Genomic DNA, 19,124 nt, shown 5'->3' with positions numbered 1-19,124 from the left:
TTTCTTCGTTTATATGTGATTTTTTTTGTTTTAGTTTTTTGCACAATAGTTGTCCTTATCTCTTTGATTTACTGTGACCGGAAAAAGTCGGATAAACCATTCAGAAAAAGATCGCTAACTAGTGGCCGCGGGGGGTACTGCACCGCGACCAAATGGAGAGACGGAGAAGTCTGAAGGCTGAGTTATGGTTCTGCGTCACACCGACGCAGAGCACACGCCGCAGCCGTGACGCCGTGCTGAACCCTTCGACGCGTAGTTACAATTTTCAGGAGGTGCACGTCAGAGACGGCGCAGGTGACGGCGTGTCCTCTGCGTCGATCCAAACCACACGCCGTAGGCACGGCGTCATTTTGACGCAGAAGCATAACTGAGCCTTGAAGGGTTCAGCACGGCGTCACGGCTGCGGCGTGTGCTCTGCGTTGGTGTGACGCAGAAGCATATTTCAGCCTTTAGACCCTCAGATGATCCCACCACACTGATAACATGTCACTCTGACATCACAGGTCCAGATGAGTTGGTTTCATGTGCTTGATCTCAGGATAAATCAGGTCTGACACCAAAAGCAGGTGTTTCCATTAAACCGTGTTTTTCTTTGAATGAGTATAGCTCTCCTAGTTCTCTCTCTGCATCTCCTCCTGCGAGAAGATCTTGACTTTGAAGATGAAAACACCTTTAGATTTGGACAAATGACTGCGATTGCCGCTGTTGTGAAAATAGTCAACAGAAGACAACGGCAGCAGAAGATCATTCCGATGATCATTCAAAGGCAAAGCCCTTATGTAACGCAGTCATGCATAATGAATGAGTAGTTATGGCACAACTACGTCACATAAATATGACCAAAGAAACGGATTCTGATGACTTTGGATTGATAGACTGTGTAACATCCAGTGATGCCGGAGACGTGTAAACCAGTGAAACGTCTTTCCATTACACTTTTTCTCTAAACTGGACTACGACATGTCTGAAAAACTGCCTTATGAAAGCGTACAAAAGTTTATAGGTGTTTCCATCGCAGGTTTTTCTTTATGATATTTGGGCAAATCTGGTGGAAATGGAAACTCACTAATAGTTGGAAAGGGGACTGCAGGCCATAGACGGGTCATTAATACCTCAGGAGGTTAGTCAGTATGTCTCCTTTTAACCTCTTACTTACCACGGGCCGCTGTGTGTGAGTGTGTGTTTGTGTGTGTGTGTGAGTGTGTGTGTGTGCGTGTGTGTTTGTGTGTGTGTGTGTGTGTGTACTCCTGCAGTGATCTAGCACGTCTTAGCTTCCTTTTGAGACCCAGATTACAGCCCTTACACTGGTGAAGATCCTCCATTTATCTTGGATTAGTCATTTCAGACATCCAGCAGGAAGCTTAGCAGGTAACCGAGAGGTTGGATGGAGGTTGAATCTGCCTCATTGTCCACAGCAGGGGTCACCAACCTTTCTGAAACTGAGAGCTACTTCAGGGATACTGAACGGCTACTTGCTTGACTGAACTGAATAAGGCAGGGTTTCTCTTTGGATGACAATATTTGATATCCACTTGTTATAAGCGCTGCCTCAACGTTTCCTCACAATATATATCACATTGATTTATCGTAGTAGGAAACATGTGTCATTTGTCCACCGACTCATCACACTGGATGCTAAACTACCGGCATTTGACCAGATCCCGGTCCAGCTGCTCTGTCGAGTCCACGAGTCTAACCACGGTACTTGCCCACTGTTGGACATCCGAGAGAGCGGAGATGATATAAAGACCATTTTCTTCCTCTTTAAACATTGCTTCCTTGAATATCTCCCTGTCGCAGGGCTTCTTCTTCACATTTAAAACATGTGCTGCTCTGAACGAAGCTTCAAGACTGCTGTCCTCCTAAAGCTGCCTCTAAATCACACTCTTCCTCTCTTTGTTCGATACTGGCCTTTTTCTAATCCACACAAATGAAAATGGTATTTAAAAAGAATGGAAACTCATTTTAGACATTGTTGAGCCTGCAGGCAACTGACGTGGTCCCTGCGGGCGACCGGACAGTATCATGGAGAAGGAACATGCACATGTGCATCCACACACACTACGGACTGAGACTGGAGCTGAATCCACTGGCCGGAGTCACCGGTGAAGAGGAAGAGGAAGCACCGATGCAATAGTGGAACGATGAGAGCATATGATGCACGAGCGAGTAAAGGGCATCGTTTAATGATACAACCCTCGAAAAAAACACATTTTAAAAAGAATTTGCAGAGTTGCACTCAGGGTCTCTTCAAAAAGTGAGACCCTCTAGTGAGCTCCTAAAAATGAATTAAGAAAGCCTTCAGCGTAGAAGCTAAAGCATTTGTATAATTAATTTTCAAAGTAAAGACTCAACTTTTCCTTCCATTTCAGAAGCACTGAAGCTCAGTGGCTTTTCGTAGCCACCTGCATCGACATGCTTTAAATGAAGTGCCCACCTTGTAGCCTGGTATGCCTGGATCGCCTTGCGGGCCCATCTTCCCTGGAGCACCCTGAGGAAGTAAACGCACGCTTGACATCGTACAAGAGCAGTCTGGGTTTCCTTTAAAGTGCAGGAGCTTTATTCATATATACCACTGGCCCGACGGTTCCTCTCGCTCCTTTCTGTCCAGGAAACCCCGGCTCTCCCTGCGCACCCGCCAGGCCGGTCTCGCCCGAGTGGCCCAGTGGACCCTTGCCCCCCTGCAGAAAGACCACCAATGGGCAGGTATGTACAAACATGCTCAGACACCACCCCCATGGTGGGTAGTGACAGTACTGGAGTTGAGGGGGGATGAGGGGGGATGGCATCCCCCCTGAAATAAAAACGGTCAAAATCATCCCTCCAGTAAAACTGCCATCCCCCCTTTCCATCCCTTATGTCATTTCATCAATGAATGTGGTTTTACTGCTATTTCAACATTTAGAGTCCTCACTAGAAAAATAACACCAGAAAAATAACTTATTTGACAATTTTCACGTGTTTCAAGTAGATTTTCACTTGAAATAAGTAGGAAAATCTGCCAGTGGGACAAGATTTATCTTCTCATTACAAGCAAAACAATCTTGTTCCACTGGCAGATTTTTCTACTTATTTCAAGTGAAAATCTACTTGAAACAGGTGAAAATTGTTGTTTTTTCCAGTGATGAGTCTTGTTTTAAGTGTAATGAGATTTTTTTTTACTAAGATTAGACATTTTAACTAGAAATAAGACAAAATATTCTTGTTAAGATTTTGAGTTTTTGCAGTGATCCATTTTACTTATCCTGTGAAGGACAGAGGCATATTGATAAGTTCAGAAAACTGTTTTTTATTTTTGTGTTTTGATGTATTTGATGTAAGCCCAGTGGATATTTAGAGCTTACAGAAGGCTGCATATAACTGCTGCTATGTCATTCCTGCAGTATTTCTGCAGGTGTTTTGGTCAGTGCTATTATTTGTAATATATTATATTATTTGTAATTAGCACAAATTATCTGTCCCCATATGATAAAATCCACCATCCCCCCTGATTTTTTTTTTACAACTCGGGTACTGGGTACGGACCCCAACCACCCGGCGGTTTGTTAGCGGCTGCAGCGGCGAGCCATTCCTCATACAGGAGGGTAAACCAACAGACACAGAAAAGAGAGGTGCACTAAGCTGCAAACAAGTTAACTGACAAACCTTTTGTCCCGCTTTTCCTCGTTCACCGATTCCTCCAGGTTTGCCCTCTGGACCCTGGTAAGAGAAAATCAAGACGAGGTTACGAGCAGATCAAAAGGAGCTGTCTTTAGAGGAAGGGAGAGACATTTGGAGGTGGCTGCTGGGACACTCACCCTCACCCCCATGAGTCCGGGAGGCCCGGCTGCTCCTTCTTTTCCTTTCAGGCCCATTTCACCTCTGTCTCCGTTAGCGCCCTCCGGACCGGCGTCGCCCTTCTCCCCCTGGGGAGATTAGTACCAGTCCGATGAAACAGGTGACACCTTTCAGCCTACCTGAACTATTCTGCTAAAAACCACGAGATACTTCAGCTGGGATTCTGAGCTTTACGTGGTTCTGACTCGGCCAGATTTAAAGCCCAGTCTCTGCTTCATTCCTGTGGGTTTCGGTCGGTTTAGCCTGTGTTTGCTTTTCGCCCTTTTACTGTATTTTGTGTTTTTTTTCATTTATTTTATGGGTTTTTCTGGATCAGTCTTGTTTTCTAACGGTGAAATGATAAAGTTCAGTCTCATCTGGTCTTCTACGTGCGTACCAGCTGCTCCTTTTTCTAGTCTTATTTTGAAAGTGAGCGTTGTTTTCGGTTGGACTTCCCCTCTTCTCCTGACCGTTCTCATGGCTCTGTCCCTATAAACCGTCCTGCTGATCCTCCCTCCCCGTGAGTCACTCTGTTTGACTTCCCCCCGACGCTCCAGTGGTCCAAAGTCAACAAAAGCTTAACCGCTGAGATGTTTCAGTTTTCCAGCAAGGCCTCACATCATCAGCGCAGATAACTTCCTGTAGTAAACAGGGTTTATATCTACCAACGAGAGGCACACCCCGGGTAACAAATAAAACCCTGGATTTGATCTTTTCCCCAAAAGGAACTTCAAGAATCTCAGACAGAGAGGATGCCGATCGACTGGATCGACATAAAAGTTTGTGCCGCTCTCTAAACTGAAGCTGAAGTTTCCAGAGTGACAGCTCGTGAATGTAAACAGAGAGTTACAGTACTCGAACCAGAATGGCACTAAAGCATGACTTATTTATTAGTTAGACACAGCCGGCTGTGAATTGGAGTTACTTCCAAGACAAAACATAACAATGTGACTTGACACGTTGTGTTTATGCTCCCAGAGCCTCACGTCATGAGGAAGTAGGCCACAGCGGGAGAACTTTACTTCTGATGAAAGTTGCTGAGAGGAACCGTCCGTCTGACTGTAAACAATAAAAGTCTCCTCATGAGAAAAACCAGCATATCATGCAACCTTATAGCAACTGTAATGTCAAAAAACATGAGAAATACTATCAACAACTGATAATCAGCGAATGACAACATAAGAGAAAGACTGAACTGAGAACTGAGGCACAGAAAGATGATTAAGCCGATGCATTAAAATATCATTTTAGAGTTTAGACCAAGAACACGACCAGGAGAGATGACTCAGATTGCTTGGAAATTATCATTCAGTCTATTTGTTTTTAATTACACAGCATATTTCCCACAATTCCCATCTTTATGGGACTGAACTAGTGAAACTAACGAGTTGCTTTTATCCGATAAAAAAATACATGTAAAAGCACGTTACAAATAATGTTTACAAGTTTGTAAAAATATTATCTACTACATGCAAAAAAAATTTAAAAACTGGGTCATGCTGTCTGATTTATTTATTTATTTTTTTTTTTAATTAAAAATGTTTCAATCTCATTTCAAGGTATACTTGATTATTTCATACTTGATGCAGGAAGTAGACGACTAAGTATCGTCTAGTTCCTGCAGTCTTCCAGGGATGCAATGATCCAATGTTTTCAGTCCCGATATTGATACCTGGGGTTCGCTTATTGATCGATACCTGGGATTTGCAATCGATATCCAGTAACAACCCCTCCCGCTTGAATGGACAACCGTATGTTCACCACGTGGACTTAAGGCATCTACATTTTTTTTCCAAACTAAACAATCTTTTCCGAAGACAAAATGCAACAAAATAACTTGTTTATTAGTTGTTGAAAAATGAACAAATCTGCAACGATATGCAGATAAAATAGAATCTGACCCAAATTCAGCAACATAAGATGGTCAGATCATTTCGGATCATTTTCCTCATCAAAGAGGTGTTAACGTTTTGTCCCTTTCAGGATCATCATAAAATAAAACCGTGACTATTGCCGACCTCATAACATCTTCACACATCACAACTTTAAAAAATGACAATTTAAGAGCTATGTGACAACTGAATCTTTTCAATATTTGTGACGTTTTCATGTTTCACAAGTTAATGCCGCTCTGACTCAACAATCCAGCCACTGCAAATCCCTCCAGACCCAGCAGCAGAAGCTCTATATCCTTGACAGCTTTTCCACCCAGAGACTGCAACGAGGCCTGGAACCCCTCACCCCACTTTACTGAAAACATCTTGTTCAGCACAAAACTGAACAGACTCTCAGGTCGACTCTCTCGCCATCCCGTGTTTGCACATTACCACCTTGTTGTTTCTTGTTCCTGAGTCTCTGAGCCGCGGTTCGCTCTGCTAAACATGCAAGCTGCTTGCATTATCCTCATTTCCCTTTTGTTCTTTCCTTTTCCTGTCACAACGCTCGCCATACAGCAGAGCTGTCAACATACCACCGCTCTCCGTTTTCAGAGAGCGTTGACACAATGCCGCCCCGACGCTACCGCAGCCCCGAGGGTGCCGCAGCCCCGACATGGCCAAAGCCAACATTTCACAAACCGTAGAGGCCATTAGCTGCCACAGTAAACACAAGAGTTAATTGAGAGTTGATGGAGAGTTGATCAGAGTCGGTCGAGAGTCGGTCGAGAGTTGATCAGAGTTGGTCGAGAGTTGATCAGAGTTGGTCGAGAGTTGATCAGAGTTGATCAGAGTTGGTCGAGAGTTGATCAGAGTTGATCAGAGTTGGTCGAGAGTTGATCAGAGTTGATCAGAGTTGATCAGAGTTGATCAGAGTTGGTCGAGAGTTGATCAGAGTTGATCAGAGTTGATCAGAGTTGATCAGAGTTGGTCGAGAGTTGATCAGAGTTGGTCGAGAGTTGATCAGAGTTGGTCGAGAGTTGATCAGAGTTGGTCGAGAGTTGATCGGGAGTCGGCCCAGAGTCGGTCGAGAGTTGATCAGAGTTGGTCGAGAGTTGATCAGAGTTGGTCGAGAGTCGGTCGAGAGTTGGTCGAGAGTTGATCAGAGTTGGTCGAGAGTTGATCAGAGTTGGTCGAGAGTCGGTCGAGAGTTGGTCGAGAGTTGATCAGAGTTGGTCGAGAGTCGGTCGAGAGTTGGTCGAGAGTTGATCAGAGTTGGTCGAGAGTTGATCAGAGTTGGTCGAGAGTCGGTCGAGAGTTGGTCGAGAGTTGATCAGAGTTGGTCGAGAGTTGATCAGAGTTGGTCGAGAGTCGGTCGAGAGTTGGTCGAGAGTTGATCAGAGTTGGTCGAGAGTTGATCAGAGTTGGTCGAGAGTCGGTCAAGAGTTGGTCGAGAGTTGATCAGAGTTGGTCGAGAGTTGATCAGAGTTGATCAGAGTTGATCAGAGTCGGTCGAGAGTTGGTCGAGAGTTGATCAGAGTTGGTCGAGAGTCGGTCGAGAGTTGGTCGAGAGTTGATCAGAGTTGGTCGAGAGTTGATCAGAGTTGGTTGAGAGTCGGTCAAGAGTTGATCAGAGTTGGTCGAGAGTTGATCAGAGTTGGTCGAGAGTTGATCAGAGTTGGTCGAGAGTCGATCGAGAGTCGTCAAGAGTTAATCGAGAGTTGATCGGGAGTCGGTCGAGAGTCGGTCGAGAATTGGTCAACAGTCGATCGAGAGTTGATGGAGAGTTGATGGAGAGTTGGTCGAGAGTTGGTCGAGAGTTGGTCGGGTTCACGGATCAGCAATAAACCTGACTGTGGATCTTTATTTTATACTTGCCTTGGCTCCATCAGGTCCACCCGTCCCGGCCTCTCCATCAATGCCTGGCTCACCCTGATGGACAAATCAGCAAAGATCTTATAGCTGCTTTTATCCAAGACTGACAAGAAGAACATCAAGATTAAGACCGAAGCTACAAACTGACAGACACGTTTGATGGCACCTTGGAAACAGATTGAGAGTTTGTATATTTTTGAAGGTTATTTCCTTCACAGAGATGACAACAGGAGAGAAAGGTGTTCTACTCACAGTCTGGCCGATCAAACCCTGCTCCCCGAAGCTTCCGTCTAGACCAGGGGCCCCCTGAAAAGCAGACACATCAGCTTGTTTTGTCTTTCGCGAAAAACATTTGACTTGAATGATGATTAAACTCAAACTTTTCACTATGTGACAAGTCAGTGTGCATCCTGGGTAGTCAGAGCAACGGTGGGATTTATTTTGATCTTCTACACAACTGTACAAGAACCTCGTCACAGGAAGGAGATGGCTTCAGTTTTGTTGCTCGTAAATGACACGAGTAACAGCAGAAGTTAAAGCCTTCACTATTTGCTCATTTTTGGCTCAAATGTACTAATCTGAGTGGTGCTGCATGTGAAAATATTGAATCTGACACACAGTTAACGGCCAAAAGCGATTATGACCCTGAGGTAGTCAAGCGTTAAATTAATGTATGGTTGCCTCTACCTTCTCACCAGCTTCCCCAGGTGGTCCTCGTTCTCCAGTTTTCCCTGGAAGCCCCTGCAGAAATCAAAGCGACAGCCTGGATTATTGTGTGCAGATGTAAAAGTCGCAGAGAGTTCCTCCTCTGGTGGCGTGACAAACTCACCGTCAACCCCATGTCCCCCAGAGGCCCCATCCGTCCCAGTGGCCCCGGCGGCCCCTGCAGCAGTCGAGCAGGGACATCAATAAAACAGTTAAGGGGTTGTTCTCGTCTCAGATAGAGAACTCTGATAGTAAGAGCAAATGAGACGAGTTGATCTAAAGGGCTAAAAACCTTCCAAACAACGGATGAAGAAAGTGCTACTGAGACTCATTCAGACTAAAGAAAGCCTTTTGGGGGGGGTGTAAATCAGATTGTCTCAGCCTCACTACTTTGCTGCTCATGTGTCAGAGTCTTGGAAAGCAGCAGAGAAGGAGGATTAAACTGTTTGGGTTCTTTTTTGCTGAATAAAAAGTGTCAGAAAGGGGATTTATGGGCGGGCAAGTGGAAGCGGAGCGGTCCTGTCCAGGAACCAGTTACAGTTTAAGGAATAAACGGTAGCTGAGGTTAAGTCCCAGATCAGCTTTACAGTCGTGTGCATGAATGATAAACTCACTGGCTCTCCTGTAATTCCTTTGGCTCCTGGAGGTCCCGAGGGCCCCTGAACACCCTGAAAGTAAAACAGTCATGTGTAACACACATGTTCACATGGAGGAAATACAGAAATCACCACAGAAACAGTCTCCTACAGAAGCCGGTCTGTCCACCGTAAAATCAAGACTGAGCTAAACGATGAGAGTTTTGGGCCCCGAGACACTTACTGAAAAACCCGGCGGCCCCGCTTCCCCCGGCTCCCCGAGTTTCCCCTGCAGAGCGACAAAGACCAGAGGAAACGCTCTCAGATGTGAGGAGAGATTACGAGGGATTACAAATACGGGACATGCAGCTTCTAGGACACTGCTGCTTTCTTGCATTATTTATTGAATTATTTACATCCTTTCACCTTAACTGGAAATAGCTATCCTGCTGTTAAATGCTGCAAATACAACTCTTTAACTAAACTATGTTGACACCTATTGAGTATCTGTAAAACCCGTTTAGCCGATGGGTCCAGTTACAACTAACTCTGAGACAGAAGAGAAAAAGAGAGAAAGGATATTAGGAAAAAACATGCTATATTTAACATAAACATGGGAGTTAAAGTCTCAGTTTTACATGTTTAACCGAAACACTCTGCAAGTCCAAATGAACAAATGAAGCCGGATTGGTCTGAACTAATGATGTGACTACAGTTCCCAGAGGAACGTGAAGGACCTTGCTCACCATCTCCCCGGGGAGGCCCAGTCGTCCCACCGGACCGTCAGAACCCTGCAGAGGAACATGAGGAACCATCAGCTTTCTGAGACGCCCCCTGATCGAAGGCGTCGGGCTCCCGTCCACCACCAGCAAGCATTAATATTTGAAATCTGTTTGATCAGAGATTCTGCTCATAACAGCACAGTTGAATACTGAATAAGTGCTGAATATTCTTTAGATGTTAGAATCAGCTCATCCTTCCAGTCGAGATACTTCGGGCTTTTGCTCATCTTTGTTTTTGACGCCTGTAATTCGTCAACTGGAGGCCAAAGATTTTTCCTAAGCAGCTGTAAGACAACACCATCTTGAGGTGGTTAGCAGTCGTCCCCCATGTGCTCACCTTCAGCCCCGCAGGCCCGTCCTCCCCCACTGCGCCGTCAGGACCCCGTGGACCCTGGGAGATGAATAATACATGTTACTGGTGTGTCCTTCAGTGGACCTGCAGCTCAAGTTGTTTAACAGCTAAGATATTCTTAGACCCCCTGCCCCCCCCTTCACCCCCCATCCACATTTAGTAAAGCCTGGCAGTGGTGAGGCAGCACTACTGGTTTATTGCGTACAAAGCGTTATTTCACATGAGAGGCGCATCATCAAAGATCGTGGCCGTTTGGCAAACTAGCAAACACTTTCTCTCTGCAGTGTGTCTCTGCAGTGTGTCTCTGCAGTGTGTCTTTGCGGTGTGTCTCTGTGGTGTGTCTCTGCGGTGTGTCTCTGTGGTGTGTCTCTGCAGTGTGTCTCTGCGGTGTGTCTCTGCGGTGTGTCTCTGCGGTGTGTCTCTGCGGTGTGTCTCTGCGGTGTGTCTCTGTGGTGTGTCTCTGCAGTGTGTCTCTGTGGTGTGTCTCTGCAGTGTGTCTCTGTGGTGTGTCTTTGCAGTGTGTCTCTGGGGTGTGTCTCTGCAGTGTGTCTCTGCGGTGTGTCTCTGCGGTGTGTCTCTGCAGTGTGTCTTTGCGGTGTGTCTCTGCAGTGTGTCTCTGCGGTGTGTCTCTGTGGTGTGTCTCTGCAGTGTGTCTTTGCGGTGTGTCTCTGCAGTGTGTCTCTGCAGTGTGTCTCTGCGGTGTGTCTCTGCAGTGTGTCTCTGCGGTGTGTCTCTGCAGTGTGTCTCTGCGATGTGTCTCTGCAGTGTGTCTCTGCGGTGTGTCTCTGTGGTGTGTCTTTGCAGTGTGTCTTTGCAGTGTGTCTTTGCAGTGTGTCTCTGCGATGTGTCTCTGCAGTGTGTCTCTGTGGAGTGTCTCTGTGGAGTGTCTCTGCAGTGTGTCTTTGCAGTGTGTCTCTGTGGTGTGTCTCTGCGATGTGTCTCTGCAGTGTGTCTCTGCAGTGTGTCTCTGCGGTGTGTCTCTGTGGTGTGTCTCTGCGGTGTGTCTCTGCAGTGTGTCTTTGCAGTGTGTCTCTGTGGTGTGTCTTTGCGGTGTGTCTCTGCAATGTGTCTCTGCAGTGTGTCTCTGCGGTGTGTCTCTGTGGTGTGTCTCTGCAGTGTGTCTCTGCAGTGTGTCTCTGCAGTGTGTCTCTGCAGTGTGTCTCTGCAGTGTGTCTCTGCGGTGTGTCTCTGCGGTGTGTCTCTGCGGTGTGTCTCTGCGGTGTGTCTCTGTGGTGTGTCTCTGCAGTGTGTCTTTGCGGTGTGTCTCTGCAGTGTGTCTCTGCAGTGTGTCTCTGCGGTGTGTCTCTGCAGTGTGTCTCTGCGGTGTGTCTCTGCAGTGTGTCTCTGCGATGTGTCTCTGCAGTGTGTCTCTGCGGTGTGTCTCTGTGGTGTGTCTCTACAGTGTGTCTCTGCAGTGTGTCTTTGCAGTGTGTCTCTGTGGTGTGTCTCTGCAGTGTGTCTCTGCAGTGTGTCTCTACAGTGTGTCTCTGCAGTGTGTCTTTGCAGTGTGTCTCTGCAGTGTGTCTCTGCAGTGTGTCTTTGCAGTGTGTCTCTGTGGTGTGTCTTTGCAGTGTGTCTCTGTGGTGTGTCTCTGTGGTGTGTCTCTGCAGTGTGTCTCCGCTGTGTGTCTCTGTGGTGTGTCTCTGTGGTGTGTCTTTGCAGTGTGTCTCCGCTGTGTGTCTTTGCAGTGTGTCTTTGCAGTGTGTCTCTGTGGTGTGTCTTTGCAGTGTGTCTTTGCAGTGTGTCTCTGTGGTGTGTCTTTGCAGTGTGTCTCTGCGGTGTGTCTCTGTGGTGTGTCTCTGCGGTGTGTCTTTGCGGTGTGTCTCTGTGGTGTGTCTTTGCAGTGTGTCTCACTCCAGTTTACTGAAAACATCTTGTTCAGCACAAAACTGAACAGACTCTCAGGTCGACTCTCTCGCCGTCCCGTGTTTGCACATTACCACCTTGTTGTTTCTTGTTCCTGAGTCTCTGAGCCGCGGTTCGCTCTGCTAAACATGCAGGCTGCTTGCATTATCCTCATTTCCCTTTTGTTCTTTCCTTTTCCTGTCACAACGCTCGCCACACAGCAGAGCTCTCAACATACCACCGCTCTCCGTTTTCAGAGAGCGTTGATACAATGCCGCCCCGACGCTACCGCCGCCCCGGCGCTACCGCCCCGGCGCTACCGCAGCCCCGACGCAGCCATAGCCAACATTTCACAACCGTAGAGGCCATTAGCTGCCACAGTAAACACAAGAGTTAATTGAGAGTTGATGGAGAGTTGATGGAGAGTTGGTCGAGAGTTGATCAGAGTCGGTAAGAGTCGATCGAGAGTTGATCAGGTGTTAATCGAGAGTTGGTCGGGAGTTGGTCAAGAGTTGATCAGAGTTGGTCGAGAGTTGATCGGGAGTCGGTCGAGAGTCGGTCGAGAGTTGGTCGAGAGTTGATCAGAGTCGGTAAGAGTCGATCGAGAGTTGATCAAGTGTTAATCGAGAGTTGATCGGGAGTTGGTCAAGAGTTGATCAGAGTTGGTCGAGAGTTGATCGGGAGTCGGCCGAGAGTCGGTCGGGAGTCGGCCGAGAGTCGGTCGAGAGTCGATCGAGAGTCGGTCTAGAGTTAATCGAGAGTTGATCAAGTGTTAATCGAGAGTTGATCGGGAGTTGGTCGAGAGTTGATCGGGAGTCGGTCGAGAGTCGGTCGAGAGTCGATCGAGAGTCGGTCTAGAGTTAATCGAGAGTTGATCAAGTGTTAATTGAAAGTTGATCGGGAGTTGGTCAAGAGTTGATCAGAGTTGATCAGAGTTGGTCGAGAGTTGATCAGACTTGATCAGAGTTGATCAGAGTCGGTCGAGAGTCGGTCTAGAGTTAATCGAGAGTCGGTCGAGAGTCGGTCGAGAATTGGTCGACAGGCGATCCCATCAGCTCACCCAGGAGCAATTACAAAGGAATCTCGTAGCTGATTGCTCTTAGCCTTTAAAACTGAACCCAACTATTCACAATGTAATAACACTGAATGGGTGAAAGAGCCGTTTGCTGAACTTTCATCCGGACATTTTATAAAAGAGTACAGCTGGAATACAGTAATCCCTCGCTATAACGCGGTTCACCTTTCACGGTCTCGCTGCTTCACGGATTTGCATTGTGCATTGTGTTCTACATTCTGATTGGCTTAACACTCTCCCCGCTTCTGCACTTACTGTGTGTCAATAATGTTACGGTTTAATATGTACTGTACATATACATATACATATACGTAAAACAGCTTGCGAAATTTAAGTTTGCAAATTTTCTCCAAAACCCATAATGTCGACAAAACGTTCTGCACCGATTCTTCCGTTCAAATCCAATTACTCGGGTCGCGGTGGGGCGGTGCTGATCTCCGCAATTTGAAGCCTTATATAATAATTAAAAAAAAAATAAAGGTTACTACTTCCCAGATTTCCCCTATCACGGGTTCTTTTTGGAACGTAACCCCCCGCGAACAACGAGGGATTACTGTACAAATCCTTTGTAGGTACAGATCCATCATGAATGTGCATCTTTGTGCAGAAACCTACCAATACTATCCACTAAAACTTGTTGTCTCTGCACGTGTGGAGCGCTCTGTACCTCATTTGATGTTTTGTGACCGGGCCGCTATCACCAAACACATCTGTCTGCAGCTATAGTTCAAGATTTTATACCTCCACTCACACAAGGTAGTCAGAGCTGCGGGTCGTGTGTTTGTAAGGCCTCTAGTTTTGCAGATTACTTGGAACTGTGTAGGATAAATTAAATATCTCTGAAGTTTGTGAACATTTTCAATAAAACACGACCTGGGTGTAAACTGTTCACCATTTCAGGATAACTGATGTTTGAAGCCTGATTTTTGCCACATACCCTCCTGCCTTTGGGTCCTCTGATGCCTGGAGATCCCCGTGAACCAGGAGGCCCCTGCAGGGGGGTGAAGACACTGTCTTTGAGTGTGACTGCGCCAGAGCTAAGCTTAAAGAGACAATTAGTCTTCAGCTGTGATGATGTTGAACTTACTGGGATTCCTTCAGGTCCCGGTGATCCTCTTACACCAGGTATTCCAGCGTGACCCTGATGGAGACAACATGATCCATCACAAACAACTATGAAACAACTCTCCGTGATTATAAAATCAGTAGTTCTATCTGTCATCACCCCCCCATCCCATCCAAATTTAGAATTGAAAGGCCCCTGGTCCGAGAGATGGGGTCCAGACTTACTCCTTACCATCGACCCTGGTTCACCGGGCGGCCCCGGGGCTCCAGTTCTCCCTCGATCCCCCTGTGGAACCACAAGTCCTAGTTAGTGCAACACACAACCTCATATTTCTGTTTCCCGCACATATTTGATGTCAAATTGTACAATGATTTGAATAATAAGCACTTTGCAACATACATTGTGTGCAGTGACCGGTTACAGGGGTCAGAAACCCAAAATGTCGAAAGAGCCATATTGGACCAAAAACAGTCTTGTATAGTCTTGTATAAAGCCTGCATTATGGTTCTGCGTTAAATCGACGCACCAACATGGTGTAACGTGTAACCATAAATCAGCTTTAAGCCTTAGAATGAAGGCAACACATGCTGCATGTATCTATATTAGTTATAACTGGGGGAAGATTTTTTCATTATGCACTTCGAGAAAAAAGTCAAAATTTCGAGAAAAAAAGTTGAAATGTCAAGATTAATGTTGAAGTACAATCTCGAAAAGAAGTCGAAATGTTGAGAAAAAAGTCAAAATGTTGAGAAAAAAGTCAAAATTTCAAGAAAAAAGTCAAAATGTCGAGATTAATGTTGAAGTACAATCTCGAAAAAAAGTCGAAATGTTGAGAAAAAAGCCAAAATGTAGAGAAAAAAAAGTCAAGATTTTGAAATGTCGAGATTAAAAAGGAAAGGAAAAAGGGAGGAAAAAAGGAAAAAAGAGAAAAAAAGAAGAAAAAAAGGAAAATAAAGGTCAAACATTTTTGAAAAAGCTCCAGGGAGCCACTAGGGCGGCGCTAAAGAGCCGCAGGTTGCCGACCCCTGCCCTACAGGTATCACGTCCAAGACTCAACCAACCTTTTCTCCGGCGATGCCCGCCTCTCCAAATGGCCCGATGAAACCAGGCAGCCCCTGCAGGAGGGAACATGCTGCCTCTTAGTTTTATGTCTCGTTTTTTCATGAACATGCATTTCTTAGATGCTGCGCATCTCTGGGGCATCTCCACAGAAACACTGAGCATCACACAGACAGAGGGAGAAAAGCCCTTACCCTCTCACCAAGCCGCCCGACTTCGCCGGTTATGCCCGTCTCGCCCTGCAGCAAAGCAGCCAAATTAGCATTTCACAAACCTATTCATGCCTTTCGTTTTTAGTCCGGTTGAAATTTGAGTTGAAACGGGCTCACAGGGCAGTTTCCCCAGTGGTAGCAGAGATTAACATCTAATTTACACATATTCAGATGATGCATTATCATACAAGAGAACCGGGGAGAGCACAGTCAGGGACGACGGCGTTTCTGAGCTGAATGACTGACCTTGGGTCCGTCTGAGCCCGTCAACCCAGGGAATCCCTGCCTCCCAGGCCTGCCCTGCACAGAAAGCAGAAGTGTGCAGCAGCTCCACAGAACCAACGAAGTCGACACACAAACTCTGTGAGAGGTACGGCGTGCACGAGTCAGCCGTCCCTCAAGAGTCCGCGAAACAAAACAAAAACCAGCAGCTGGTGCCAAAACTAAAACATTACTTTCCAAAAGTTAACGATCCAAAAAACAAAAAGAGCTATTTCCGGCATCAAAGGCTTTCTTATCACACAGAAAAAACCCTCCGGGTCACTTGTGTTTTTTCTCAGTAATCACTTGTGGCTTTTGGGAGGAGTAGATTGAAGTCAGCCCTCTGCAGAAATAGAGCTGTTATTGTGTCGCCTGGAACGAATCCTGACAATCACGTCTTTGGACAGACATGCACGCCTTTACACGACCAAGCCATCCAGATCTGCCCAATTTAGCCAATAAATCAGAAGTTTATCTTGTTGTCACTGATAATATCACATACCAATATGAAACATACAGGACTGTCTCAGAAAATTAGAATATTGTGATAAAGTCCTTTATTTTCTGTAATGCAAAAATGTCATACATTCTGGATTCATTACCAATCAACTGAAATATTGCAAGCCTTTTATTATTTTAATATTGCTGATCATGGCTAACAGCTTAAGAAAAACTCAAATATCCAAATTTGAATATTCTGGGAATCTTAATCTTAAACTGTAAACCATAATCCGCAATATTAAAATAATAAAAGGCTTGCAATATTCCAGTTGATTTGTAATGAATCCAGAATGTATGGCATTTTTGTTTTTTTAATTGCCTTAGAGAAAATAAAGAACTTTATCACAATATTCTAATTTTCTTAGACAGTCTTGTATATAAATCTTTATAGAAATGCACTTTAAAAGAAGGAAAAGCACATGCAGCCATATTTATAATGTTAGTATTATTTCAGATGTAACATAAGTGTTTCTGTATTTTCACATTCAGGATTATTTTTGTTTGTGATTGTCTTGTTTTTTTTGGTAGAAAGTCACACAGCAATTTGCGGAGCATTGACGGTAACGTGTGCACATGCCGACCAACGGGAAGCCTTTCATAACATCTGCAGAACAATAGAGCGATGAGTGAGCCAAAGGACTCAGCAGATCCAATGGCTCACCCAAAGCTAAGTTTAGGCTAGGACACATGTGTGCTGCGTGTGGCGAGCTTGTGGCACGTCTGGGGATGCTAATCGCCTCGTTGTGGTTCTAACCGGCCCAGAGTTGCTCTGCTCCTCTGATCGGCACTCACCTCGGCTCCGGCAGGTCCAGGTGGGCCCGTCGGTCCCTCGTCGCCCTGACGAAAACACAGGTTGCTCAAACTGAGAGGAAGAGAAAGTTTCCTTCCTTGTTCAAAACATGTAAGATTAACGTTCCCACCTTGAGTCCAGTCATCCCGGCAGGACCTGGCAACCCCCTCAGCCCTTGCTTTCCCTATCAGACGACACAGTCACGGTGAAAGTCTGTTTTCTTTGAGGCAGAAATGAAATCATTGTCACTTTACTAACCTTAGGTCCCTCGGGGCCGTTGTGTCCCGGCGGGCCGATGTCCCCTGGGAAGCCCTGTGCAGAGACGGGAAATAAGGCACACAGCTTTGTACTGTCAATACTGGGACATGTTTATGTCTTTAAAGGACTTTCCACTTTAGATCCCTCTACATAAGGTATGGTAGTCTTACCTCTGGGCCAGCGGGACCCGGGATGCCGCCAGGGCCCTTTTCCCCGTGTTTGCCCTAAAAAACATCAAACTTCAAAAAATGAGCAAAATCCACAGCACGACACCAACGTCCTACGTGTTTTATACTAGCAGTTTTAGTTTGTAAATGACCAAGAAAACCCAGAAATATGGCAAGAAAGCTGCCTTGTAGACATCTCCGACAGTTTACTCGGTAGAATTGATTTCAGATATTCAGAAAATGTTCATGAAACTCTGCAGCTCACGTATATTAAGGCTAAGAGGAGAAAACATATTCACTGTTATTACGGAGAGGGCATGGGGCTGCAGGGATCTTGCACCACGCGGGAGTACACTCGAGTTATTCAGGACACTTTGGATCACAAGTGCAAACTCGTGCAGCTCAAAGCATTAAGGCAGTAAAGCGTTGGTGCTTCGCTGTTTGAGGAACCGTTGGTGCCTAATCAAATATTAATTAATTAAATTGAGCAGAAGTCTCCGACAAATTCCCAAGCATTTTATCCTGCCGAATCTGAATACATTTTGGACTTAGAGAACGTTATACTGGTGAAAAGTCTTCTCTGAAGCAAGAAAAGGGAAATAATTTGTAGGTATAGTTTGGTAGAGGAGAAGTTTCCCAGATTAATTCCCTAATGTTTTCTTGGCTGGTGGTCAGAGTTTGAACAACAGAAATAAATTACCTGCGGCCCCGGTTGTCCACGAGGACCTGGCAACCCGGGTGAGCCGCGGACGCCCTGAAACACAGAGGATCACTGTTGACGCCGAGCCTCACTCCAAGTCCACGTTTCAAGGTGAAAAAGTTGGACTGAACACGAGAACACTGATGGTGTTCACTCACAAAATGACGTTTAATCTGTGTTTGTAGGTACAAGACACAAGCAAATTACATTTTCATGGATGATCTCCTACATTAACTAAGCACATCCCAACATACGCACCTTATCGCCTTGGAAACCAGCCTCGCCCTGCTCCCCTGGCAACCCAACGTCACCCTGTAATAAAACAAAGCATATGTTGCATGTTAGCTGATAAAGGAGTAAAAGATTGTTATAAAGTTTTTGAAAAGGACATATGCTGATCACCTTATCACCTTTCAGGCCTGCGTCCCCTGGGTTTCCAGACACCCCCTTGGAAACACAACAAAATAAAACGTAAAGCATGCTGGGCAATTAAAAGAGATGGCGTTAACACCTCCTAGAGCAAATTCTGATGAACATCCACCTCTGCCAAATTGAACCAACGTAATTTTAAAATTGTTAAAAAAAACTTTTATAAAAAAGGTTTCCTACACCTGAAAATTGAAAACATAATTTTCAGTGTGCAACTTTATTGTATTTACTAAATGTATTTAAATAAAGGACTTGCTGTCATCGGCACATTCACGTAACGCCTGGAAACAGGCAAAAAATGACAGGAGAGATTTTAAAAACTCTACGGTGCAAAAAAGCTACAGTTAAAAACATATAAACAGAGAACCTAAAACAAACTAATAATTGAACCAAAGTGAAAGAAGTAGCCGGGGGCAACGGCAGGTCGGCAACGGCATCGTCGTCTAAGGATCAGGTAGAAAAAGACCTACCACGGATGAGTTGAGGGTTTTGCTTCGTTGCTTCGTGTCTGTACTCTGACAGGAATCATTGATCGGTAAAAAAAATCAAAACAAACCCTACATGAACTCTTGTAAACAACCTGGGATTCTGACATCTACGGTGCACAATCATAAAAAGATTCAGGGGATCATGCCCTTAATTACGATTAAGGTCACGTCCAGTAACCAGCCTTGCATGTGCACCCTGAGGCCGCGCTGCTTCACGCAGCATCCATCTCACCAGCTCCTTTGGAAAGCACAGCCTCTCAACACAGTCCAGCCCTCCCCCAGAAATGTCAAAGG

At 45.7% G+C, this 19,124-nt stretch overlaps 1 protein-coding gene across 1 annotated transcript in view; it reads right to left on the bottom strand.

Moving 5' to 3' along the window:
- Positions 1 to 19,124, bottom strand: part of col27a1b (collagen, type XXVII, alpha 1b) — a 90,914-nt gene that overhangs the window by 17,961 nt on the left and 53,829 nt on the right. Inside the window, exons 16-40 of the mRNA XM_061730524.1 lie at positions 18,316 to 18,360; positions 18,172 to 18,225; positions 17,914 to 17,967; positions 17,217 to 17,270; positions 17,047 to 17,100; positions 16,919 to 16,972; positions 16,791 to 16,835; positions 15,483 to 15,536; positions 15,219 to 15,263; positions 15,027 to 15,080; positions 14,197 to 14,250; positions 13,987 to 14,040; positions 13,837 to 13,890; positions 9,965 to 10,018; positions 9,592 to 9,636; positions 9,090 to 9,134; positions 8,885 to 8,938; positions 8,395 to 8,448; positions 8,253 to 8,306; positions 7,818 to 7,871; positions 7,569 to 7,622; positions 3,798 to 3,905; positions 3,646 to 3,699; positions 2,574 to 2,681; positions 2,438 to 2,491 (exon numbers count right to left, since the gene is read on the bottom strand). Of these exons, the coding sequence (XP_061586508.1) occupies positions 2,438 to 2,491; positions 2,574 to 2,681; positions 3,646 to 3,699; positions 3,798 to 3,905; positions 7,569 to 7,622; positions 7,818 to 7,871; positions 8,253 to 8,306; positions 8,395 to 8,448; positions 8,885 to 8,938; positions 9,090 to 9,134; positions 9,592 to 9,636; positions 9,965 to 10,018; positions 13,837 to 13,890; positions 13,987 to 14,040; positions 14,197 to 14,250; positions 15,027 to 15,080; positions 15,219 to 15,263; positions 15,483 to 15,536; positions 16,791 to 16,835; positions 16,919 to 16,972; positions 17,047 to 17,100; positions 17,217 to 17,270; positions 17,914 to 17,967; positions 18,172 to 18,225; positions 18,316 to 18,360 (1,413 nt within the window). The remainder of the gene's footprint in view (positions 1 to 2,437; positions 2,492 to 2,573; positions 2,682 to 3,645; positions 3,700 to 3,797; positions 3,906 to 7,568; positions 7,623 to 7,817; positions 7,872 to 8,252; positions 8,307 to 8,394; positions 8,449 to 8,884; positions 8,939 to 9,089; positions 9,135 to 9,591; positions 9,637 to 9,964; positions 10,019 to 13,836; positions 13,891 to 13,986; positions 14,041 to 14,196; positions 14,251 to 15,026; positions 15,081 to 15,218; positions 15,264 to 15,482; positions 15,537 to 16,790; positions 16,836 to 16,918; positions 16,973 to 17,046; positions 17,101 to 17,216; positions 17,271 to 17,913; positions 17,968 to 18,171; positions 18,226 to 18,315; positions 18,361 to 19,124) is intronic.

Source organism: Cololabis saira, chromosome 9, assembly GCF_033807715.1.
Source record: "Cololabis saira isolate AMF1-May2022 chromosome 9, fColSai1.1, whole genome shotgun sequence".
Classification (NCBI taxonomy): Eukaryota; Metazoa; Chordata; class Actinopteri; order Beloniformes; family Belonidae; genus Cololabis; species Cololabis saira.
Note: the sequence above shows the minus strand (reverse complement) of the source record. Positions and strands in the feature narration are given on the sequence as shown.